Source organism: Chenopodium quinoa, unplaced genomic scaffold, assembly GCF_001683475.1.
Source record: "Chenopodium quinoa cultivar QQ74 unplaced genomic scaffold, ASM168347v1, whole genome shotgun sequence".
NCBI classification, from domain to species: domain Eukaryota; kingdom Viridiplantae; phylum Streptophyta; class Magnoliopsida; order Caryophyllales; family Amaranthaceae; genus Chenopodium; species Chenopodium quinoa.
Genome location: NW_018745286.1, coordinates 3,784,531 through 3,811,288, shown reverse-complemented (window position 1 = coordinate 3,811,288; position 26,758 = coordinate 3,784,531). Strand labels below are relative to the sequence as shown.

The 26,758-nt window shown below is 34.6% G+C and overlaps 2 protein-coding genes across 5 annotated transcripts; one reads left to right on the top strand and one right to left on the bottom strand.

Moving 5' to 3' along the window:
- The first annotated feature begins 1,835 nt into the window (after nt 1-1,835).
- LOC110712116 (CBL-interacting protein kinase 32-like) lies at nt 1,836-13,540 on the top strand. Of its 4 annotated transcripts, XM_021890539.1 has the most exons (16): nt 1,836-2,052; nt 3,032-3,107; nt 3,629-3,839; nt 4,904-4,966; nt 5,794-5,865; nt 6,099-6,206; nt 7,337-7,420; nt 10,542-10,595; nt 10,693-10,818; nt 10,902-10,991; nt 11,198-11,320; nt 11,404-11,511; nt 11,941-12,054; nt 12,180-12,236; nt 12,320-12,394; nt 13,117-13,191. In XM_021890539.1, the coding sequence occupies exons 3-16, from the start codon at nt 3,669-3,671 to the stop codon at nt 13,189-13,191; spliced, it is 1,320 nt and encodes a 439-aa protein (XP_021746231.1). In that variant the 5' UTR covers nt 1,836-2,052; nt 3,032-3,107; nt 3,629-3,668. The 4 variants fall into 4 exon arrangements, with proteins under 4 accessions (XP_021746231.1, XP_021746228.1, XP_021746230.1 ...); XM_021890536.1 differs by lacking the exon at nt 3,032-3,107; XM_021890538.1 differs by lacking the exons at nt 1,836-2,052; nt 3,032-3,107 and having other exon boundaries at nt 3,669-3,839; nt 13,117-13,540.
- Nucleotides 13,541-14,560: 1,020 nt separating this feature from the next.
- Nucleotides 14,561-25,321, bottom strand: LOC110711837 (traB domain-containing protein-like). The gene is made up of 9 exons (XM_021890271.1): nt 24,757-25,321; nt 23,667-23,714; nt 23,459-23,518; nt 21,040-21,123; nt 19,376-19,480; nt 17,638-17,751; nt 17,417-17,517; nt 15,713-15,824; nt 14,561-15,104 (listed from the first exon to the last, which is right to left on the bottom strand). The coding sequence occupies exons 1-9, from the start codon at nt 25,240-25,242 to the stop codon at nt 14,970-14,972; spliced, it is 1,245 nt and encodes a 414-aa protein (XP_021745963.1). The 5' UTR covers nt 25,243-25,321; the 3' UTR covers nt 14,561-14,969.
- Nucleotides 25,322-26,758: the final 1,437 nt, after the last annotated feature.

The following is a 26,758-nucleotide window of genomic DNA, read 5'->3' as shown; positions in this document are numbered from 1 at the left end:
GATAAATTAGCAAAGAACTGTTTGCTCATTTGATAAATGAGCAAATAATTGTCGCTCATTTGATAAATGAGCAAATAATTGTCGCTCATTTGATAATTGAGCAAATGTTGCTCATTTTAATTCTTTTTGCTCATTTTATTTTTGTTCACTCATTTTATTTTCACTATATTACTTTTCATATTTAGTTTGCTCATTTTAATTATGTTTGCTCATTTTACATATCTTCTATTAAATTTATCAAATAATTACAAAATAAGAACATTCAATAGGAAATTTCACGAAAATAAGCTTTTATCAACATAAAAGTAACATGCAATAGGAAATTTTTAATTAAAATCCTAAATTTAGAACACTAAACTCTAAATATCTAGCAAAAATCATACAGTCAAACTCGAATAACCAAATTAAGAGCATTCAAATTCGAAATTTTCCAGAACACTAAGATCGAGAATTAGAACATCAAATTTGTAAATTTTAACGAAAATACTAAATTATGATCACTCATTGCTAAAATTTTAACTAAAATCCAACATTCAAACCATGAAATTCGAAAATATTGACAAAAATTAAGAAAATTATATTCGGAAAAAACTAACATAACTTTTGTTGATTATTTATCTGTATAATCTATGAAGTTTGTTGATTCTTGTTGCTGCTGAAATTTGACAAAAATCGAACGGAATTGTGGTCGAAATCCTTGAATCTCATTGAAATTGAAACTCGTAGTTTCTTCAGTTTGTTTTTCTGAGTAGCAGCAAGTATATGGATGAAAAGTTTGGATTTATTAGAGCCGTTGACATCGTTTGATCCTAAGGCTTAGATTTGTTCTCATATATTAGGAGTGTTCTCACATAAAGGGTGGCTCTCACCGGATCTCGACCATATATATATATATATATATATATTAAAATACATAATAGAGAATCCATAAAGCTATTAATTATTTAGTGCATCTTCACTTGTTCCAGTTTTGATATCCGAAGATTCAAACTCTTCCTCTAATTCTTCTATTCATCCTTTTTGAATTCTCCAAAGTCTGCAAATTCATGAAATACTAGCTCTAATCAACAAGCCAACATATAATATTTTAGGCAGTAAGTAAAGTAGATGTTCTGGACATTCAAGCTAAACAAATTAGCTACTTCGTTCTTTTAATTTGTAGCAACTAAAATACCAGTAATCACGTACAATATAGTTTCAGACAATGTATAATTTCGTCAATTTCTTAGTACATTTGTCAAATTATTTGTCATTTTTTTTAATCTAAAGGAGAATTTTTTTTTGGGAAGATAGAATCAAAACTAAAAAAAAAAGAGAGAGAGAGATTACCGAAGATTTAGAAGAACAATGATGGAGGAGCAACTTCAGATTTCAGAATAGATCTTCTCATTAGAGAGGAATTGATGGAGGAGCGGTTGCTTGTGTGTTATTTCGACTAGAATATAGATTTTAGGGTTTTTTTTTCGAGAGATGAAAATATCTTTGAGTATTTTAGTGGAGTAGTAGAAACTTCATTTTGTAGAAACTTTTATGGTACTATACACTAGTACATTATAAATTTTTTTAATTATTGTATTATAATTTAATTTTTTATATAGGTATGAGGTGGGTATAAGGCAAGGCGGGGCGAGGCGAGTATGACTTAAAATCCACCCCTGCCCCATCACTTACGGTGACCGTCAGCGAGTATGGTTTTTATTCCTATCCCTGCCCTGCCACCTGCCAAACCTAGCGGGCGGGGGTGAGGTGCGTCTCCTGACATCCCTAGTAAAAAAATATTTGGCAAACAACATATAGGATAGAGATAAAAAGTGTAATGAGTAATTATTTATAATATCAAGAAAGGACATGTTAGTTCTCTGTCCGAAGTCTTTTGTTGTCTTCTCCAATTCTGTCTTTCTTAATTACTCTGTTATACTCATCAACTGCTTAGTGTCATACCATCTACAGTGACCCAACTACTCTCCCAAGAGCCAAATCTTCGACCTTGTCACCCTTCCAACACTTCCCACTGTTCAATTTCGTTTGTCTCAGATTTTATACCGATTTACTGTAAGTTTCAACCTTAATTTCTTACAATTTATATAAATTTTCAACTAATTTAATCATATACTCTTTTGGGTATTTGATTTTTTGTAACTTTGTTAATGGGTATCTAATATTTTTTTAATCCAACTTTTGCTTTAATTTCCTTGAATTTTATACTGGTAGCTGATTTTGTTAATTGGTTTTTTTGGTTACTGTTGGTGAGCTTTCTTTTGATTACTATCTGGAATTTTTGGGTAACCAATTTTTTTTGCAAGATCTGTTATAATTTTACTTTATGTTTGTTTTCCATTTATGCATGCTGTGTATAGTTTCTTATGTATCTTCTGTGTTTGTTCTATTGGGTCATTCACTTATTTGGACTTCACTATTCAAGCCTTTCAGAGTGTTCAGTTAGGTTTTGGGGATATAATTTGGTATTTGTTTCGAAATCGGGTTGATTATTATAAGTGTTATCAGGCTGCTTCACTTACTGTTTGATCCCATGTTTTTAATGCCATCATTGTTCTTGAGGCTAAGCTGGATACATTAGCTTCAATATCCGATTGATGTACTATCGCTGATCAATATATTGTTCTTAACGAAACCTTCCGGAAACCAACTTCCTTTTCAGTTTGTTTTCAGATGGTTTCTCTCAAGAGCTATATAGGAGGGGTTTAGAATTATGATTGTATTCCAAGCATTGATCTGCTTGCTTCAAAGTGGTATTCTTTATCATCAATGCATGATGAAGATAAAGGATCCAAAAGTATTATCGCAATTCAGCTGTTCCTGAATTGTTAATACATGTTTTTTATATCTTGAATTAATAATTGCAAGTTTTTCAATTGGTTAGAGTGTTAGGCTAATTTACTCGTGTAAGTTGAGATGAAAAATCCCTTCAGAACTACTCCACAAAATACTATTTTGGCTATTATTATATATGTGAATTTATATATAAATATTCAAAAGAAACCCTGACATGTTCTTAATTGTTTTTGAGTAGGCTGACTAGATTCTTCTAGTGCCATCATGGCACCATTGGACTAGCCTTCGCTCATAACCCGTACTCATTTGATGATGTAAGCTAATTTCCCATCTATTTTATGCATAATTAAACTGTTGCAGAATGTAAGACATTCATGCTATGGCAACTTTAATAGTGTTGAATTCAAATGACTAGATAGAAGGACATTACTGTAATTTAGATATTTCTTGCTGGGGTTTTTAGTAGGCTGTTTTTGGAAGCAAAATTTTAAAGTCAAATTTGGTAAGTGATTGTAGATAGCAGTATTGGCATTGAACTCACTACTTTAGATTCTGTATCGAGTGGTATTGAATTTATGAAGGAAAGCAATGAGGTTCCATTTGACCAATGCCATGGACACTGGAATGCGACTATCTTTAGAAAGCATCATAATAATTCATAATTATCATCACTGCTTGTTACAACTGATCAACAGGCCGTTAGAGTTATGCAAAACTTGGTGTTTATGATTTAATAAAATATGTTATTTGTTTCTAGACTTATATAACTCCCATTCCAAATTCTCGGCTACTCGGCTTTCATCTTGATCTTAATCATAGTTGTTTTGTTCTGCAGGAAAAATAATACACAGCCCGTGTCTGCCTGATATTGAACAATGAGTGCAGCTAAAGTGAAGCGTGTAGTTGGAAAGTATGAGTTGGGAAGGACAATCGGGGAAGGAACATTCGCCAAAGTAAAGTTTGCAAGAGATTCTCAAACTGGGGATCCAGTGGCTATTAAAATTCTTGACAGAGAGAAAGTTCTTAAACACAAGATGTCTGAACAGGTATTAATTTGCTTAATTACTCTTTCTGTTGTCCCTCAATGTCTTGGTTTAATTCTCTATATTTCTGTGTTCTGTCTTAGCAAGCTTTTATTTCATATTGTTTTATATGTGTTCATCTTTATAATTCATTTCTGCTGTTAGTTGCATGAATTAAATATTGCAACTGATTTGAAACATGCCCCCTCTCCTTTTCCTCACCCCCAAATAAGAGAAGACAAGGGAAAGTTACTGAATCTAAAGTACACTTTATTAGGGATCTTCCTTATTAGTATTTCACTTGTATATAACACAACCATAATATGGTTGGTATCGTGATTATCTCTCCCCCTTTCACTTCCTCTCATAGGCAAACTATTTTATTGTTTTTTTTTTTCCTCTAATTTTGTACGAAATATTCTTTATATAGTAACCATAAGTGTGTATGAGATGACATGGTGAGCCAAGAGCATGTTCAAGCTCACTCGTTTAGTTTGTTATAGTGTTCGGGAACGGCTCATGAACGACTTCTTTCTTAATGAGCCGAGTTGATTTACAAGATTTGTGCTTTTGTTATTTGGAAATCTCAAATCAAACCAAATAGTGTAAATCAACATTCATAAATAGTTGTAGATTAAAATATATACCCTGGTTGATTAATTTTGAAACAACAAACAAGCTTTTCCATCAACAAAATAAGTTTTTTTTTTCCATCATAAAAATAAACGATCTTGTTCATGGACATAAATAAACGAGCCGCTCATGATTTAATTAACCAAGTTGTTCATGAACTTATATGAATGAGTGTACCTTTTTCCGTGTTCAAGTTCAATTCATTCGTTTGATAAACAAACATAAATGAGCTTTGGCTGAGATCAAAATTGCTCACTTAGTTTTTCCTAGGTAAGTGAAAGTTGTGCCTTAAGTTTCTACTTCCTGGAGTCAGCCAAGAAGTATTTAGACACTTCCATGGAAATGAAACTCCAGAGGATCATTTTGCCTGAACTTCATGCATCCAACTTACTGACCAACTTGTGTTTACAGACACTAAACATCAATGTTAATTGTTGCAATGCTTTAACTTGCAGATAAGGCGGGAAATAGCTACGATGAAGCGAATAAAGCATCCACATGTAGTTCGCTTGTATGAGGTCTCTCTCTCTCTCTTTTCAATTTTGAATGTCTCTATATGTGTTTGTATAAGCTCCTTGAATCCTTGATTCTCGTTAATAACCTTATTGTGGTATGCTTTTAACAGAGGTTATTACTTTCTCTACCCCTAGTAAAAGTCTCATTTTGTAAATGCAAAGCCAGACAGGAGTCAGGAGTTTTAAACGAGAATTTGTGTTTTTTTTTTTTACTTTTTAGAGTTAGTATATCTCTAAATTATCAGTAATCTATATAGAAGTCGACATCAGAGCTTTGTTCATTCAGCCAGGATTACCTATCTTAGTATATCTATGTTACCTATTTTAGTATTTATTGTTCTTTTAATTTTTATTTTTTTTTATTTCAGTGAAGGTTTAGGTCCTCGGGAACTTTTTATTTTCTTTTGGTTTGGGTTTGTGGTTCTCATGGGGTCCTGATATTACTTTATAGAGTGTGGAAAATTTTTGCGTTCTAGACTCGGTGTAATTCGCAAGTGTTCTTGTAAGATTGAAAGAAGAGTTGTGCAATTATTATTTGAATGCCTAAATAAAGAAAATGAGACATTATTATCTGACTGACAGATATATTCTAGAGCTACTATACCATTTTTTTTTGCTGTAGCTACATAAGATCTGGAATGAGAGTGAGGGATAACTCAAGTGGTTAGAGTTTCCCTCCCGGTTCTAGGTGATCCTGGGTCGATTCTCATCACTCGCCATTATGGCTTTCTTAACACCAAAAAAAAAAAAAAAAAAAAAAAAAAAAAAAATCTGGAATTTGGTTCTATCCTTTGGACATTGCTTCCTTTAATGACATATTCATTCTTTAGGTGATGGGGAGCAAGACAAAGATATACATTGTTTTGGAATATGTGACAGGAGGGGAGCTATTTGACAGGATTGTAAGTCTCTCTGATTATTTTTCAGGTGATACCTTGTATTTTGCTTTTGTGTATTTAATACTCAGGAATATGATATTTTAACTGGAGGACAATTCATTGTGTAATTTTATATATCAGTTGAAATTTAATTTCACATTAGGAATTGCGGTTACTTGGAGATCCTAAATTTTTTGGATCTGTTGTCCTACCTTAGCTTGTATTATAACTAAAGATATTGGTATTGATTATTGAAGGTGCACCATGGACGAATGATGGAAGATGAAGCAAGGAAGTATTTTCAGCAGCTGATAAATGCTGTGGACTATTGTCATAGCAGGGGTGTTTACCATAGAGATCTGAAGGTATGACTTAAAACTTGGTCTGCACGAATAATGAAAAGCGTTACCCGAATGCACAATTTAAACTGAAGAGACTCCGCTCATTAGTTCAAAATTTTGAATTTTGTGATTAAGATATAGTGCTCAAGGTCTCAAGGAGTCAAAGGTATTAAATTATTCTGCTGGAAAAAAAAAGAACATTTCCAATATATTCGGAAATATTTGCTGAAATGAATATATGTCACAAAGACTACCTCACCCCCTCTGCTAGTCATGATTTCTTTCTAAATCAGCAAAACAAGCATAATAAAAGGCCTTGGTTCACCACCCCTTCCACCCTAGAACCCACCATGTTCATTGTGTCTACCACCACATCCTTGAATCAGTCATTCTTTTCCGCTTACTCTTGTTCTTCTTAATACTTGGAGCTCTCCTATCTCCTCCTCCTCCTCCTCCTCCTCCTCTCTATTTCTCTCTCTAACCTAGCCTTCCTCCACTTCCTCTCTCCTAATCTCACTCACTTTATTTTAGTTTTTAATTTTTTATTAATCTTGTTTTAAAGCAGACCCCACTTATGGGATTAAGGCTTTGATTGATTGATTGTTTGTTTTAAAGCAGACTACATAGTTGGCAAGAGTCAAGATAACAGCCATTAGTTAGGGAAGGGGAGTAGAAAGGGAAGAAGAGAAGATGAGAGGAAAACAATTTGTGGATGAGAGGAGAGAAAAAGAGGGATACTGGTTGTGTGACGGTGAGTGGAAGGGGTGGAGACTGGAGATGGTCTTGTTGGAAGGATGGTTGTGGTTGGTGTTGTGTGGCTAGTGTCTTCAGATTCCAGTGAGTGAGATACAGAAGGATGTGAGTCCATGTTACATAAAGTTGTGGGGGTTAGGAGGGCTACATATATCTGTTTTGAAATAAATCAACTTTCTACCTTTATTGGTAATTTTATAAAATTAATGTGTTTTGAGCATAGTAGCCACTGTTGACTGTTATAAAGCACAAACAAGTCTGCAGTGTGGACTAAGTTACTGATACAGGCAACATTTTGGAATACATATTTAGCCAATTATTTTTATATTTAAAATCAGTTTTATACCTTTGATTATCATTGTTATCTTGAAATTTGAATCTTTATGTGTTTGTTTTTACAGCCAGAAAATTTGTTGTTAGATTCAGGTGGGAATCTCAAAGTTTCTGACTTTGGCTTAAGTGCAATTTCTCAGCAACAAGTCCAGGTAGTCATATCTATTTTTAAATTCATGAATTTATTATTCTATGAATTTGAGGTCATAAGTTACCTTATACTTAAGAGTGCCAAAGAAGGTTTAAATGCTTTAGATCGCTGGTATTAGTTCCATAACATAAGGATTAATTGTATTTGAGTTGATCGTTTCCATGCTCCATTTAGTTAGCTTAATTATGATCAACTCTTGTATTGTGTGCACCTGCTGCACAATATATTGTTATATCTGGGAAAGCTCTGTTTTCCTGACTCCAGTAAACTGCATTCAATCCTATTCTCCACTGGATTGTATACTTCCCCATCCACACTCTAGAATACTCCACTCTCTTCAACTGCATGGTCAAAATTTAACAACTAGATGTGAGCTCCTCTACCTCTTGCCTCCCAGTCATGGGGAAGTCTCCTGCCTCCTGGTGTAAGTCAATTGCATTTTCATACCCACCGTTTGTCCCTTACCATGCCGATTTTCACTGTTGGCCAGTCTAGTATCAATGAAGTAGAGTAACCTTCGATGATTTCTGTGAGACCATTCTAATTATTGCTCTCTTGAAACACTCTTTTTGAGCAACTATTAAGATCTGCTCCAATGATTGTCACTGTACTTCTATATTTTTTGCTTTCAAGTTTCAATTGAGTACTATCATACAATGAACACACTACTATCCTACAAGTCACATTCCACAGGTATGAAATAATTAGAAGGGTAATTCATACTTCATTCTAAGCAGAAGCTTTGATGTTCATAGATTTAAGAACATTAGTCATCTGACAACATCATAGTCAACACTGAACAAGTCAAATGGTATTTAAGAATTGACCACCCAATAATCTGCAAGAAAACTATGTGAAAGAGCTCTCCTGCTCGCACTCTTTTCTTTGTATAAGATTGTAGTCATTGATGGGTCTGATCAAGAGTACCTCCCCTCCATAGAACCAACTCTTTACAAATATTCAACTACCACACTAGTACCTCAAAATGGCTAAAAGATCCACCTTTTTCGGGAAGGCAAGAAAGAATTATTCAGCTTATTTATGGAGGGATTCACCAGTCCTTGATATTAGTTGATACCACTTGTAGTCTTTTCCAAAGCAGTTCTCTATTTTCCCACATTCATAAATGCCACCTCAATGTTAACAAGTTGCTTTTTGGTAGCTTCTTTAACACTGGGTTTTCTCTTCCTTAGTGAATCCTTTGACGACCTTTATTAGCCTATAGCTCATCCTATATCAAATATAGAACACAAGGATAACATCCAAGACACTAGTGTTATCTTTGAGATTCCAATCTCTTTAAAGGTTTTCTATGCTCTAATGCCTGTCTTTGATGATTGCTTTGACACATACAAGCAGGATGCAGTGTGCGGATTGTGCCTGTACCCAAAGACTTATGCTCTAATCATAGTGCCGCATGGCACCACTATTCTTAAAGGCAAATCCATATGACTAAGAAAAAACCTCACTCATAAACTTGTGGGAAAATGTGGGAAAGACTTCACTCTCATTTGTATAGGGCTAAAAAATAAAGACAGAAGACAGTGAGCCACCACCTGATGGTTACTAGAACTTGTGGTCTGCGAAAATTTGGGCTGATAGCCTCTATCTTCTTAAAATCTACGGCCTATTCCTGAATGCTTACAAAAAGCATTCCTTAGATTTGGGTCATCATTATCCAGCCCAAAAAATTCACAGCAAGTGTAAATTGGAGGCTTTGAAGCTTCCCTTGCTATCTGTATATACGTATTTTTTTTCTCAAAGTGATTTTTATTTTCATTTTTGGAAAAATGTAATGTGCACATTTTGTTCAAAATATATGCACATCACATTTCAGTTAAACAAAGCTGCACATTTAGTTTAAATATTATGCACAATAAATTTGTCTCATCCTTCTCATTTTAATATATATATATATATATATATATATATATATATATATATATATATATATATATATATATATATATATATATATATATATATATATATATATATATATATATATATATATATATATATACAAAGTAGGATTAAGGTCATGCTCTTTTCAACCTAAAATCCATTGTAATCATTTATATAAATCAGTTTTGATCAGTAAATATTAGCTAACTTCATTTAACAATAATAATAGAGAAGCAGTAAATATCAGTTTCAACCAGTAGAATTCAGTTTTGCTCAGTAAAAATCTGCGGTCGTAACTTTATTTAAAAATCATTTTCGGCCAGTAGAAATCAGTTTTTCTCAGTAATTATCTCATTATAATAATTCCAGTAATCCACTTTAGTGATTATCTGGCAAAGAGAACAAGGCCTAGTAACCTGAGGATAGAGTGTTTGTTTGTTGAAGTATACTAAATGCTGTTGGACTGATGTAGTAGTGGGTAGGGGTGAGCAAAAAATCAGGGTACCCTGAATCGGAACTTAAACCAGTTAGGAACTGCAGGTTCTGGTTCTGGGTAGTATCACTTAATTTTAAATTATGCACCAATTTTTTGGAACTGGAACCTGTAACCTGTTAAAAGTATCACTTAATTTTAAATTATGCACCAATTCTAACTTATTTTTTAAATAATAAATATCAAAATCACAATTATAAATATACGTATCGAATTTGTTAGACAACTACTATTAGTTTGTTTATTTTGCGAGTTGTAAACATTATAAATTAGTGACCAACCGGTTTTTTTATTAAAAAAATCTGCAAAAAGTTAGTAAGTATATTACAAGACAGGGTACCCTGAATCCGAACCGGAATCTGTAGGTTCCGGTTCCCAATTTCCAGGAACCTGTTTAACAGGTTCCGGTTCTGGTTCCCATTTTGAGGAACCTGTTGCAACAGGTTCCGGTTCCGGTTCCGGTTCCAAGAATTTTTACAGGGTACCCTATTATGCTCACCCCTAGTAGTGGGTCAGGGAGTGATTTATTCGAGGCCAATTGTCCTGACTTTTGGATAATATATATGCATTTCTCTTGTATTGCAGAGTTGTGATGGTATATAGCGAATGAAAAGATGTAAACACAACAAAACACAGTCAACTTTTTGTAAGAGCAATATACTGATTAGGGGTATACAAACATGTAAAATATTGAAGTAATTACTTAATGATCTTTGATTTCCAGGGCGATGGACTTCTTCATACAACTTGTGGAACTCCAAACTATGTTGCTCCAGAGGTGACTTGTCTATCGTGCCAACTTGCTATTTTGTGCTTACGTATTTGTGCATTTTTTGTTGTAGCTAACGGCCTTTCTCTAATCCTATGAATAATAGGTCCTTAATGACCTAGGGTATGATGGGGCAACAGCAGATGTGTGGTCGTGTGGTGTTATTTTATTTGTATTGCTCGCAGGTTACTTGCCTTTTGATGATTCTAATCTTATGAATCTATATAACAAAGTGAGCAAGTTTATGTAATTGTATTTAATTGGTCTTCATGTTTTTCCTAGTCTGTATCTTGATTTCTTTGTTTCAATATGCAGATCTCAGTAGCTGAATTTACCTGCCCCCCTTGGATGTCTTTTAGTATGAGGAAATTTATTACGCGGATCTTGGATCCCAATCCTATGACAGTGAGCTCTATTGCTTTATAAATCTTCATTAAACATATTAACTTTGTTTTCTTTGAGATTCGTGAAATATTAATGTGAATTAAAATGTCTTTCGTAAGAATCCCAATCTAGTGGCAGTGAGATTATCTTTATGATACATTTTCTTTTCATGTATTTGTGCTCACTCAATTTATAGTGACTTGAAGCATTTTATTTATACTTGGCAGCGTATAACTATCCCAGAAATTCTAGAAGATGAGTGGTTCAAAGTAGATTATAAACCTCCTGTTTTTGATGATGAAGATGATACTAGCTTAGATGATGTAGATGCAGTTTTCCAGGATGCAGAAGTAAGTTTAGTGATAATATAGGATCTAGACTTTGTTCATGTTGATTTATGGTTTGTACTGATATGTTACTTTCTTCTCAACAGGAACATCATGTGACTGAGAAGAGAGAAAAGCCAACTGCCATGAACGCATTTGACTTGATTAACATGTCAAAAGGGCTAAACCTAGGAAGTCTTTTTGATACAGATCAGGTTTCTCTTTCTCCTGTTTTGTCCATCTTTTGAATAGAGACCTGAATATTAGACATCTGATATGTAGCTGATGATACTTCAATCATATGCAGATTATCATTCTTTTGTAGACAAAATGATTTTTCTTTCTGTGTGAGGGTAGTGGGGGTAGACAAGGAAGATAATGTAAAAAAATTGCTCATCAATTTTTGAATATGCCAGTGTCACAATATGCCCTATGGGATATTATTATTTTATACCTCGATGAATGCAGGGAAAGGTCTTCAATTTAAAATTTCAATTGCTTTAGTCAAAACTACTGTTTCAATTGTTTTGTATGCTTTCCTGCATTACACTTTGCGTGCAGTTGGATCCCTTGGAGATGCTTGTCTGCACTTGCAGATTGAGGGGTTCCTTGCCACACAATGCTTAATCTCTGTCCTCAACCAGGTTTTTAAAAGAGAAACAAGATTTACATCTCGTAGCCCTGCCAGTGAAATAATTAAAAAGATAGAAGAAGCTGCAAAACCTCTTGGTTTTGATGTGCACAAGAAAAATTACAAGGTAAACAATGTGCAACATTTAAGCCTCTATATTTCTGACAGATAAAGGGGTTGATGCTAGCAGAAGTGAGGTAATTGTGGGTTAACAAAATTTTGATTTGACACTAGTTTACTTCTCTATTTTAGATGAGACTTGAAAATATGAAAGCTGGTCGGAAGGGAAACCTCAATGTCGCTACAGAGGTAGTGAAAATGAAAACTGAGTATGCTGACATGAGAAAATCCTCTGTATGATAATCTCATTTATACGTCTTTCTTTGTTATAGGTACTGCAAGTTGCCCCATCCCTTCATCTGGTGGAGCTTAGAAAAGCCAAGGGAGATACCCTGGAATTTCACAAGGTTTGCTTTTTTGTTCTTGTTTTTGCTGTCCATTTAGATTAGTTGTCATATTATCTCAACCGCTCACAAGTAAGGATATAAGCAGAACTAGTTTCGTGAAGGGTAGAGAGGGAGGGAAGGGGAACTGTGAAAGGTGGGCGAAAAAACTGAAAAGGAGATGCAATAGAAGAGAGAATAAAACAAGTAACTATTAATGATCTACATTGCATCTTTCTTTATTTTTCCCAAAAAATGGAAGATATTAGAAGCAGGGACAGATGTCCTTCTGGGTTTGTGATTATATAGACTAGGTATAGATTTTACTATACACTGTATAATAGTTGTTTAACATTTCTCCCCATTCATGAAGTATTCTCATTAAAGTTTTTTTTTTTTTTTTTTTTTTCGTTGCTATGAGAGTTATAATTATATTAGAAAATCTAACAATATATGTAAAGATATTTTTATGGGAGTATATTTTGTGTATATTCTGATATTCTCTATAAGTTGTCTTGAAAATTCAATACTAGACTATTACCATTTTAGGATAGGTGACATCATTTCCACACATTTTAATATTTTATAATAGTACAAGTGATTAATTATTCTGGATAGAGGGTATTAAAAAAAAAAATCTTATTTGTAGCATCATGAATATTCAAACTGAAAGTGTAATTGTAAAAGATCACTAGTGCCTGCCTGGCCTGTTGGTTTACTTGTACATCATTGTCATCTTTTTGCAGTTCTATAAAAAGCTTTCTAGCTCATTAGAGGACGTAGTTTGGAAAACAGAAGAAGACATGCAAAAATCGGACTAGAAGTGAAAATACTATCGTGCTTAAGCCTGGCCAAGATCACTATCTATTGTCATTATGATTATCGTTGAGACGTCGACACTTCTTCTAGTAGCTCCTCCTCCTTGTGTTGAATAATTTTGGCAGTTTAGCATGGTTGAGTTCGACATGTTCTGAATACTGTATCAGGTACTAGTGAATTAAACCATTGTACAGTTTGTATGACTCAGCCTTGACATACATGTATTGTCGGGGTTGACACCATGTCAGTGTGTCATTGTATCAACAAGCAGAATAAATAAAATTATTGCTTCCTCCATTGTCTTTCAAATGACCTGTTCTTATACTGTATTAATGTAATCTACTTTGACTATTTTTGGTATTTCTCTTTAGAAAAAAAATAAAAAATAAAAAAAATAAAAATAAACATAGTATCATGAGAAGATGTTAGATTTGTTCTAATGTTTAATTTTTAGATATAATTTGTTTTTTTTGTGTATAATTTTACTAAATGATAAAGATATCTTTATTTAAGCGAAGAAGTAGAGTTGTGGTGTCCACTTAAAATGCCTTTAATTTTACTTAATCTTATAAAATGGATGGTGTATATAAATTTAGAAGTTCAAATCATGCATCGTGTGCATATAGTTGTAGTAGTGATTAATGTAATGTATTGACAAACACGATTTCATGAAACCAGTTCATATAAAAATATGGAAAATTTGCCAATTGCAGCCATTTAAAGTTTGTATTTTTCAAATTGCAGCTATTTAACAAAAAAAATTGCAAATTACAGCCCAACGGTACTAATAAATTGTAAATTACAACCCAATTTAATTTTTTTTATCGATTTACGTGCCGAAAAACATTTCGTTAAGGTTTTACGGGCCATTTTATCTCTTAAGGATCCAAATTGAGCTCGAAATTGACAAAAAATATAACATAAGGGCCTCGTTTTCACGGCAAAAGATGTACGTTGGATTCACCAAAAATACATAATCTAAGGTGATAGAGCTAAAAGGGAAAATGAAAGTCTTCACTTCATATTCAACCCTTGATAGGTGTATATATTTATTGGAGAGGTCATTTTCTACAGACCAAAGTTCATTGCAATGTGTTGAAATAATGCAAAATGTATTATATTGGCTAACTTATATTGAAGTATACAAAACAATTACCTGCTGTGTTCACTCTTAGTTGCAACAATTTGACATGAGAGCTATTTGGTCAAACTGTTGAATTAAAAGTGAACGATGAAAGTATGTATTAGTACAAACAAAGGCTTTACGATTTCCCCCAAAAGAGAGCGAACTTTGTACCTAACATTATTTCCAGCAAAAAGGGAGCAAGAATTGCATCAAAAAATAAAAAATAAAAGCAATTAAAAAAAGGATGAAAATAAAAGGCCTGCATTCAATTGACGCTACAAATAAGATTCAAAATTTTTAAAACGACATCACAAGTTATTTTCTTTTCTTAATGAAGAACAAAGTGTAAAAGTTTTTACAAAACAGGGACACAAATCGCCAAAATCCACTCAAATTACAGTTACGATCCCTCCTACAACCACTGATAATATCAACAAAAGCATTATGAATCATATGTATATTGATGAATATTACGACCAACTACAATGATGTACTGCAACTAACACTACACAGCAAAAGCTTGATGACAAGTTACTGATAATCAGCTTTCATCAACGAGCAAACATCATGGCATTCGATCTTCAGTATCTTGTAAATTTCGACCCCAATTAACAATCTCTCAGTCAAGAAGATTGACAAAGCAGTAAAATGTCACTAGGTCTGCTTTTTTGATGCCAGGTATATACCGGAAACTACTGCAGCCCCTGCAACTGCTACACCAACAGTTGTAAGGACCTTCACAGCTGAGAGGAAAGGACGACTTGTTGGAATTTCCATTAAATCCGCGACCTACAAATGGCAAAACAAAACCACTGAAAATCCAGAGATAGGTGAAGATTGCCAACACACCAACTTATATTTACGAAAACTCGGTATACAAAACAGATCCCTTTGGGTGGGGGGTTTTACTAAAGTCTACACTCATCTAAAGGTTTTTGTATCAAAGCAGCCACTCGTAAAAGGCTCAAAACAGATTTCCCTTAAAGACTTAATCTGCTGAGATGATACTATTGAAAACAGATTTTTGAAATGGAATAATGTTAAAAGGGGAGTAATAGATACTAATTGGTGGCAAAAGTGCTAGTAAAAATCTTCAAGATAAAAAAAAGGGGGGTAGCATGGAAAAGAATAAAACACAGTAAACCAGCTTATCAAGATTAGGCCTACATTTTTAATTTCTTAATATGAACAATCAGTGCATATTAGTCAGTTTAATTGAAGTGACTTCATCTATCAATATGTAAAGGTGACGTCAGTCAATATGTAAAGATATTGATTTATCTCACAACATAACTTCTATTAGAATCCATAATAAAATAGTCAAGGCACGTTGGATGACAATTAATTTTCAGCATTATCTATAATAACACAATTTGACAAGTTTGATAGTCATTAACCTCAACAGGTTGCTCCCAGTTCCTCTTTATACCCTGTAGATGACCCTTCCCAACAACTGCAACCACTGATGTATGCTCCCTTGCAACCCTCAATAATGTAGATGACATATACCTAGGCCACGCAAAGATCCAGTGGCATATCAACAGGTTGACAAGAATAAAGACAAATAATATAAAGATAAAGAGCTATTCAGTTATTCCTCTTTAAAACACCTATAATCCAACAAAAATATTTTGCATTTACCAACTGCAAGAGCAGAAACCAAGCCAACCAACTTACACCCAGTTTCTCTGAGCATTTCCTGAGATGTGATGAGAAGCAAATTTCTCTTAAAGCACCTTTTGTTGCCTGTCTTTTTAGGTCTGTCAATCTTTTACATGGAAGTACACCCTCTTCCCGGTTCATAGTTTTATTAGAGGCTAGAGTTCCCCTTGAGGTGAGAACTTTTGTGTGAACCTTGGGTTGGATAGAATCAACATTAGTGATACACTCCAAAGGAAGATCAGGGATAGCTATTTTGCTGGATGTGTGCATGTTGTGTTGTGCAAATAGTGACTCTTTCTCGCATGTCATTTTCATTGTGAAATGGCAAGTAATATTTGGAAGTGGCTATTTTCTGTGGATGGGGAGTACCGAATTTTCTCTTGTACTAATTTAGATCTGTAACAAGTTCTCTTCATTTATTTCAATTAATCTGTTTTGGGAAATTCTAGATGGGTGAACTCCAGTTTTGAAAAATTCTAGATGGTGGAAATATTTTATAATTTCCATGGCGACCTTGTGATTTTGTTTAACACAATTCTGTGACTATATATAGCATATTTCGTTATAAATTTGTTACATATTAAGGAAATCTATATGGTGACCTCTACTTTTGCAAAAATAATCTCTTCATCAATTCCAAGAATAAGAGATGGTATGTGATTATGTTTTAGCACAATTCTGTGACCATATACAGCATATTCAGTCAAAATTTTGTTAGATAATTAATATTATTTGGGAAATTCTAGATGGTGACCTGCACTTTAGCAAAATTCCAAGTTGTGGAATTTTTTTTTTTTTTTTTTTTTTTGGTGGTGCAAACGATGGTTTCAAGGTCTGTAGAATGTTGTGTTGGCTGGTTGGGTGGTGTTGCATGGGTTGCTAGACAGAAAGTAGAAGAGAAATGATAATTTTAACAGATTTTATAGCATAATGTCACGGAAACATATTACTTGTAATAACTATCAACAGTTTAGTCACAATTGAAAATTGAAAAAAAAAAAAAAAAAAAAAAAAAAAACCATCTGGAATTTTGGACAGTTGGAATTTTGGACGGTTGGAGGTCACTCCATCTTTATTTTTGCTATTTGAGAAAAATTGTCTTCTGTTCTTGTAATTCTGCTGACAGCTCAGCAGTAAAAATTTATTTATTTATCAAAAAGAAGAGGAAAAAAACAACTAAGCAAGTTTCTCAAAGGCAGACAATAAAAGAGCAAATAACTTTAAACTTTATCAAATTTCTGTGATACGGAAAATACATAGGTGTATCATTCATTTAATAGGTGTCCAGCATACCCATGAAAAAGAGAAAACCGGTAAGATCACCTAACTGAAGAAGAGATAGAATGGCGTTTATCATATCAAGCTTATAGAGGTAAGAGTGCTTTGAAAAAAAAAAAAAAAAAAAAAAAAACTGGATACATAGGCAAGAGAAAACTAACAGATCTCGCTCATTCACTAGTGTTTCCATCAATGTGGGGAACTCTTTGCTCATTTCTTGAATCACGAAAGTCAACATATCGACATCATCCATTTCCTTTAACTGGACAAGTGTACAACATGTCAAACCTCAAAGCAATACAGAAATGCGCATCAAAAATGAAATGAAAATTTACGAGAGTAATTCTGATATCAGCAAGTCAATTCATGTAATAAACTTTACCATTCTATTTATATCATCTGGGCCTGGGAGAAACACTGCTTGGAAGAGAAAAGAGTACACTAGTTTAATCTTATGCCAAAGTGGCATTTTACTCCATGTTCTTCGTAATGTGACCTAGTTCCAAAATACAACAGCAAAATTTGACATCATATATACATATTAAGATTTTAACAACGAAAGTTCCAAATAATATTCAAAATGACATACAACAAATTGTGATCATACTTGCATACAATTTTGGTCTCTAACACCATGAGTTATGAACCAAAAGTAGGAGTCACACAGGAGGGGGAGAGGCAAGAAGAAAGAATAGGAGATGGGACCATTAGTCATCATAGAAGACCAAAAGAGCGAGAGCATGATGTGAAATAAAAAAAAAAAAACAATGGTTGTCTCGACCACCAAGGAGTCATGAACTAGAAGTGGAAGTCACACGGGAGCCATGGGAGGGATAGACTCATGAAGGAAGAATAGGAAAGGGGACCATAAGTCATCAAAGAAGACCCAAAAGAGAGAGCATAATGTAAATCACAAAATACTGGTGTGGTTGCATTAACAAGAAGAAAAGAAAATCCAAGGGAGGGGAGAGAGAGTGAATGTGTGGAAAATAAAAGAGAGAGAAATAGTCCTATAAAAGGGAAAGCTTCTGTGGTTGACTTTTCTCTGGGGATCCAGCAATAAGATGTTTTGTAAAGATGCTTAGTCTATTAAGGTACTATACTACTATTTTCCCCAAAAAAGCTCTCACGTAAATGTGTCAAATAAGGTACGTTCTGACAAATAACCCATATTTTCAAAAGAGACTAGTGAGGAGGGTATGCGCCTATGCGGCATTCTTAAGGAGAGAAAAACATCAACTAAATGTGTTCTCCATAAGGGTTTTTAGTTTGGAGAACTCCATAGTTAGGAAGTGTGAAAAGATTAAGGGACAAAGGGAGACCTTTGTGATTGGTAACATCCAATGAAGATAAAAGAGAGAGATATAAGGTACTGCATTAAATATGCATCAGATACTACCACCCATTGCAGGGAAAAGGTTTTATCGAAAGCATCTACATGGGTATAATATATAGATACTCAAATCAAAGACAGCAAGAACCATTTATCAACAATGAGGGTATAATATATAGATACTCAAATCAAAGACAGCAAGAACTATTTATCAACAATGATGCCTCATATCACTTTACAAAATCATTGAAGCCAAACAAACGCTTTTCATGAAAAGCAGCTAGCACAAATTCAGTTTGATTATAAAATACAAGTCAAAAGTTTGCCAAGTAAATTTTTTATTTGGTGAATAATCTTCTGAAAAATACCAGTAATTAAAAAAACATAAAATTTGAAGGTCACTGGAAATCTTGAAATTTCAAGGAATAAAAATCAATGCAACTGCTGAAAAGTGGGGTAATTCATTAAGCCTTGCCCTCAATAACAACTAACAAATAAAAAAACTGAATAGGGGTAAAGCAAAACGAAAGCATTCATAAAGAGTAAACTGCATTAAAAAAGAGCAATTTATGCAGCATCAATATATTCACATAATTATAATTCAATAATTAGGCTGCAAGAATTCCAAACTCCCTCACTAAACTAACTTTTGGCAGTTTTCAACAAAAACAACAATCCCAAAAGGATTTGGGTTATTTTAGCTTGTGACACAGGAGAGTGAGGAGACTGGATTAAAATTTACAATTAACCATAAATTCTGGACAAATTTAACCAGTGATAATCTTACTTGCACGGGCCGATCACCAAGTACAACTTTGCTGCCAAGCTTCATTGCTTCTTCAAATGCCACTCGAAACTCAGAACCAGGAAGCACTTCAAGTTTGTCAGCAACCTGACCCAAAAAAAAAAAAAAATACAATATATAAAGCATGCTTAATTAAAATAAGAGCAGTTACAAAAAAATAACCAGGCCAAAGAAAATTACCCCGATCATCCCTGCTAACCCTACTTGCTTTTTCTTAATGAAAAAAAATTGAATAGGGTATATGAATTATGAAGGGAGAGAATAATTTAAGATAGCAAGCTGTCACTGTCATAAGAGACTACGAGACGTCAAGCAACTAACAAGACCTGAAGCATAATCCATACAATGTCTCTCATAGTCAATTGCCAATTTTAAATATTCTGGAACAAATTTCCAGCTTTTTGCCCACAAAAGCCTTGTTTTCCTCCCATCAGATGAAAAACTTCTCATCAGCTTTCTCCTTGATACCATAAATGAAACTTTTGATCTTTGTATAGGTAGCCAAGCTCACATTACCATCCCACTTCTGCCATTAGAATCAAGTTTATTTTCTTGACCTTGTTCCAGCCCAGGTTTTTGATATAACCAAGAGCCATGCAGATCAATGGACAGAATTTCAAAGTTGAGAAAATATCTTAGCAAGTCTAGCAAACTCCCACCTAATAAGACATCTTCGCCCTCAGAAGAGCTAAAATCAGCAAAAATATGTAATGCATCAACATCAAGCTAGCCACTTACAATCTTTAGCAAACCAAAGTCCTATAACCCTCTTTACTAACTAATTTGTCTCCTATACCCAAATAGAATCAGCAAGAGCTATCAGACAGTAAAGTTCTTTAAATTTGGAAATAAAGGATAGTGATCTCAATTTGATTTTCACAATATATTCAGCAGACAGCTTAGGGCCTTGGGTAATTGATGTTCGATTCACAAATCTAGACTTAACATTTAAAGAGAAAGAGTAAACATCCTTGCGTATGGGGTCAATCACTACAGTAGATCTGTTGGGTTCATTTAACACCAAAATACTTGCCATTCATCAGCTGAGACCACTGCAAAAAAAAAGTCAGCTGAAAAATGAAGTATCGCTGTCAGTGTTTCGCAAATGACGTGGTCCAGTGTTATCTAATTCACTCATCAGCCTTCCTAGCCTACAACCATATTCTCGAACGACCAACCTTCTTGTGCAATTCTTGACATTTCACTTCAGTGATAATCTCACAAATATAATATAAACTCTAAGAAAGGGTAATACAGAAGGAGCAACTTCAAAAGATTTCTTGACATTTCAAGAAAAAAAATAAATAGGAAAGACGGTTAGCATTTAAAGGTTCCAGCTAAGGCCCGAATCCAATGCATTTCTCTGTAATAGAATTAGAGCCTCAGTTTGAGAAAGTGCCAAAGATGAATACAGCTGAAGAGACCTATCGATACTGGAGGAGAAACAAAAATAGAACACACACTTAAGCATGGTTTTTAATTTCTCAGCAGACCTTACTATTCATAAAAACTGAAATTGAGGTAAACGTTTGGTCACTTTGATGAGAAAAAACAAATAGCTTCACATTGATTCAATATACAGCATACTAAAGACTGCAAGGGATGCTATCAATAAAAGCCCTTTCAGAAAGTAAATTAGTACATACCTTTGCAAGAAACCAGCCGTAGAGTATTCCAAAAATATTCTGCTTTTTCTTCCATGAGTCTATCATTTCTGTCATGGTTGGTATCTGCGAATTAATGAAAAATCAATGCCCAGTTAGCCCACAACAAATACCAGTATCCCTAGCATTTTTCAGAAGAGGGGTGGACATCATGGAATAAAAAAGTGTAGGAAACATAGTACAAATTCAAACTAGTCAACATTTAATATGACTCCACATACATGTACTCAGTCCTCACCATTCCAACAATGTCTGGAAGGTTTTTGCTGTTTGCTTGTTCTAGTTTCTAAATCCATCGATGTGATTTTTAACACAGTTGTTAAGTACTATCCTCCACAGTCTATCATTCCGTCTTTCAGGCCCTAAGTTCTTAAATGGTGTTCCATCATTAAGTCCACTGCCATCAACTCCTAAAAATGTTCTAATAAGTGTTTGGAAAGCTCATGATGCAAGAGTGGTCAAGGAAGATCTTAATTATTCATTCATTTGTCACTAAAGGGTTCTAATGGGTCATTTATCATGATCACAGAGTGGGAGTTGCACTTATATCCTCTATGATACACAGGGTGTGAATGCTGGGTAGACGTACAAGAGAAAGAACATGTGATCAGATTGTAGTTTAACATCCATCAAGAACAGAATGAGATTTTATGCGATGGGGGGTGCAGGAACAGGGAGAATTGCAGTGCGTTGGGGCCTATGAGGCACAAAACTAGGAAACTAGACATTGTCCATGATTCTCAAAATTGAATATGGTTGTCAAAGGTGTACATCCAAGAGGCTGACATTGAAAAGGCAAAAGAACTTGAAGATCCAGGGACATGATAAATAAGAGCCCAACCCAGAACATGGACACAGGAACTAAAAGTCTTAAAAACTAAATGCCCACTATTAATTTGTCAAAAATCAAAACACTTTCCCTGTTGAAAAATTTCAGAAGGTGAAATCATGGTACACTAACATACACTATTTCATCCTTAAAAATAACTCTCATATCCATAAAATAAAACACTTGTACAAATACATAAATTCTTTCATAAAAATTTCGTAAGGTGAGTCTAAGAACTTCATTGTTGAACCTTACAGTAAAAATTAAATGTTCCTGTTCAATTTGTTTTTATTATGGCCTTTTGGGACCAATTGAACCCCACACTCTTTCTCACTTCAGTTCTTTGCATACTAAGATAAATTAAGAACTGAAAATGATGCAAGAGGCAAGCAATGGTAGCAAACAATTACCAGTGATTCTAGAGACTCGTAGTGGTCCAGATGAATGTGTAGCTGGCTTAACCCCCCTGAAAGCAAGATTTCAATTCAAATGCCAAGGGAATTATGGAACATCAGAGGATTTCCCAAATAGAGGAAAAATATAGCCATGCTGTGGCCATCCACTGTTGCTCCTAAAAGCAATACTAGCCTAAGGTGCCCCTTTCTTCAACGACTTGAAGCCTTAATTAATAGTATAAAGCTAGTTATGTGCTTTCCAGCGTCCAAGTGTCCTATGACTCCTATCTCCAGCCTCATTAATCCATCTCTAGTGCGGATCATTGATTTTCTTGTAACCTTGAACTCGCGAGCTAGGTATTGCTAATGAAATGTGCTACCCGACCTCCAAAAAAACTGGAAAAAAGAACCAAAATCAGAACCCCCCAAAAGGCAACAAATAGTCATTCCCACATCACTGCAAAGATACTGCCAAAACAAGATAACTAACCATTGCTGAATAGCCTAGCCTTGCTTGATGATCTAATTTGGACAATTGTCTAGATCTATGTTACATAGACACGGATATTAATGTTGGGCGTGGGTACATATCCAAGTGTCAAATGTGTCAAGGCTGAAAGTTTCAGACACGGAGCCTTATTGAAAATTGGACATGGAGCAGGTACATGGTATAAATAGAATATTTTCCCATTTTTAGAAGACTTTTTACAGGAATTCTAACTTGTAACAACATATACACAATTCAAGATAGCTTGATTGTTAATTTTGATGAAAACTAAGCCCAAGCCCATTTGTGAGCACATATCCCACATACTCATCTTGACGTAAGTCTAGATAATCAAACAACGAGCTCCAATTTATACTAATATAAAAGCAACTGAACTAAGCAGACCATCAACCAAGGCCCGAAATCATTGCAAAAACAATCATGTAACAAGTAAATAACACATTACGTCATTATGAAAACCAAACCCCCTCCTCTCCCCCCCCCCCCCAGCAGCCCCGCAAATATTTGAAAAAAAAAAAAAAAAAAAAAGAACAAATATAATAATATCAATCATACAGAACTTTAAACAACTGCTGTTAAGTTTAGAATCACTGCAAAATATGGTGATTCAAGCCTCAACATGACAAAAGGTACAAACAATCATCAAGGAAAAAAGGTTGAAACACTGACCTTTAAATCTTTAAGGGTAAGAATAGACACTCGACTTGAACAGAGCTCCAAAAAAACAACCTAAAACCATCCGTACCACAGCAAAAAGAAGTCTTAAAAAACGTTCATAACATCAAAACTAAATACGATAGCTACAGCAGGAATCTTTATTGCTATACAGCATTATTCTGTTAAATTCTGAAGTTTAAAAAGATAGATAGAGAAGCACCTCTGGTTTTAAGAAACTGATTACAGCTTGAACCTCTCTGCATGATTCCTGCAAAATAAATTAAAATCATGCTTCAACGCTGCCTCTGGATTAAAAGACGAGATACTGCCTTTTCATGTCAACGTATTATCTAGTCTAGAATCAAAAATTGACAACTGTGTGAAGCTGTAAAGTTGCGTGTGTATTTGTGTACAGCTACTTAAGCAGAAACATTATCTTCAGTGATAATTGGGACTCCAAAATTGCGAATTCAAGATTTAGTAGTCAGCAATATGAGAAAAATCAACTCAATCAATCAACCAACACTTTTGTCTTTTATATTCAAATAAACATATTATTATTGGTAAAAATACCAGCAAACGACCATCAAAATTTTCCCTTAACCCCAGATTCATCTGACCTGAGACCCATCATCTAAACTAATTTAAGCTTCTTCTAGTTGTAAAGCGATACGATGTAACCTAAGACCGACCCATTATCTAAACTTAATTTGCTTGCAAACGATATTTGCAAAGTGAAGATAAGCTTTAATCAAGATATAAGCCCTTTTAAAACAAGAGTGAGACCTCAAGGTCAAAACCAATTCATAATGCAACATCAAAATGCACACTATAATTCAGTTAAAATGAGAGGGAACACCCCTCTGACTAATCGAGCAATCGCAATACGCTGTGAACGAGACAACCTCAACTTATTTAGAATTACTTCCCGATAATTGGCACTAATTCAAACTCAAGACAATCTATCAACATTTCCACTTTTATCCTGAAATGATGATATTGTTGGTAAGAAAAACAGCAAACAACCACGATAAAGTGTTCGAAACCGACAATTACAGCAAACTAATCATCACACCTTAAAACATTCAAAACAAAAATTTCCAACAACAGAAATTGTTCGAATCATCACAATCAACAAGAAAAAAAAAAAAAAAAAAAAAAAAAAAAAAAACACCAACAATCCAAATCAAAACTAAATTCTTAAAAAACTAACAATCAAGAAATCCCCAATTTCCAAATTCATACAATCATCGAAGATAAAACATAATCAAGAAACCCCAAATTGATTAATTAATTAAATAATTAATTACCTCAGACACATGAGCAGTTCCGACCAAATAAACGTCACAATTATAACCATCGCCATTATTGCAAGACAAAACAACAACATTTCTGGAAAGTTCTTGAGGAAGCGATCTACTCTCCGATTCACCGGCGTTGTTGGCGCCTTCACTTTCAGCAATTCTCTCTCCTCCATTATCATCACTAATTCTCACTCCTCCATTATCATCACTATCGATAGCGACTAAATTAGGGTCGTGATTATCGAGCTCATTCGTCGGATTCTGAACATTGACGAAATCGTCGATTACGCTGCCGGAGAGATTGGCGGGAGAATTATCAGAGTCCATTGTTATCCGGTGAACGACGGAGACTGAGACGGAGAGAGAGTGTGGTCGGCGGCGGAGATGGAAGCGTGCGGCGGAGATGCGGGGGTGAAGTTTGATGGTGGTGGGTTGAAGGAGAAGGCGGGTTGTTGGGTTGAACAGGTTTAACGGACGAGTCAAGCGATTCATATAAACTGATGATTACAGAGGAAACAGGAAAGTGATACACAGATTTTACTGCCCACCAAGTAGTTTACCAACTTACAACAAAACTGACTAACCGAGTGTACTACTAGTATAATAACCTGGGCACGGGCCGGGTTGGCCCGCGTGCCGCCCGGCACGGCCCGAATTCAAGCACGGCACGGCACGAAGTTCAACTCCCGTGCCACGGACAGGGTTGAGAATTCCCAGGCACGGCTCGGCACGAGCACGGGCATGGCCCGCCGTGCTGGCCCGCAGGCATGGCCCGCGGGCCAACGGTAATGTTACCGTTTATTCTAGCTCTTATAAGCCAAAAAAACGGCTAAAAAACGGCTAGTTTTTTGCCAATTTGCTCCCCAAAAATTCTATAAATACTCACCTCCATTTCATTCCCAAATCACAAAATCACAATCTCTTCTTCTTATCTCTTATATTCTCTAAATCTCTAATAATCCTTATTTTCTTAAATTCTCTAATTATTTTCCTAATATCGGAAAAAATTAAAAAGTTCGTAATCGTAATTAGTGGAGCGTTGAAGCACGGTTGTAAGATCTAAACTAATTTTAAATTTATTATTGTTTTATTGTTATTATTAGAATAATCTTGTTTAATTATTATTGTTGTTAATTGTTATTGTTGTTGTTATAATTGTTGTTATTAATTATTATTATTGTTACAATTGTTGTTATTATTTATTTTTGTTGTTATTGTTATTGTTATAGTTGTTGTTATTAATTATTATTATTGATATTTTTATTGTTAAAATTGTTGTTATTAATTATTATTATTATAGTTAACCACTTTTTATTAAAAAAATTAATTGTTAATTATGGCATCGAACAACCCATCATCTAGGTTTAGGGGGAAAGGCCGACTTATCCGTAGTAGTAGTTCTAGGGAACCACCAAATACAACGAGCCCCCAAATTACGAGTCAAACCAATGACCCCATTTACTTCCCCCCGGGCTATGAGCCATATAATACGTCGGGATTTCCAGCACCACCACTAAACCAATTTCCACTACCACCATACCAATTTCCACCTAATTATATCGGTGATCAACAAAACTATTGTTCTAGCCAAGGTAGCCAAGAAAGTACCCGAATTCCCTCCGGTTCTACCCCTTCTACTGCCACTCCCACTAGTCTCACTACTAACCATCACACACATCATGAATGGTTAACCGAAACTGAGATGCTACTTTTGAAAAACCGAAGGAGTGAGGTATGGCGTTATTTTGTCCTAAGTAAAGATGGTGAACAATGGGCAAAATGTAAAACATGTAATAGTGTATTCACGGCAGTTACCAAAAACGGGACGGGACACTTATCTAGACACATGAAAGCTTGTGCAAAACCAGCTAGTGATCCAACCCAGCCCAAAATTTCCCAATTTCATCCATACGGCTTTACATACAACTATGAGAGGGATAGGGATGAACTAGGAGAAATGATAGTACACGCCGAACAACCTTTTCTTTTCTCGGAAAGTGACGCATTC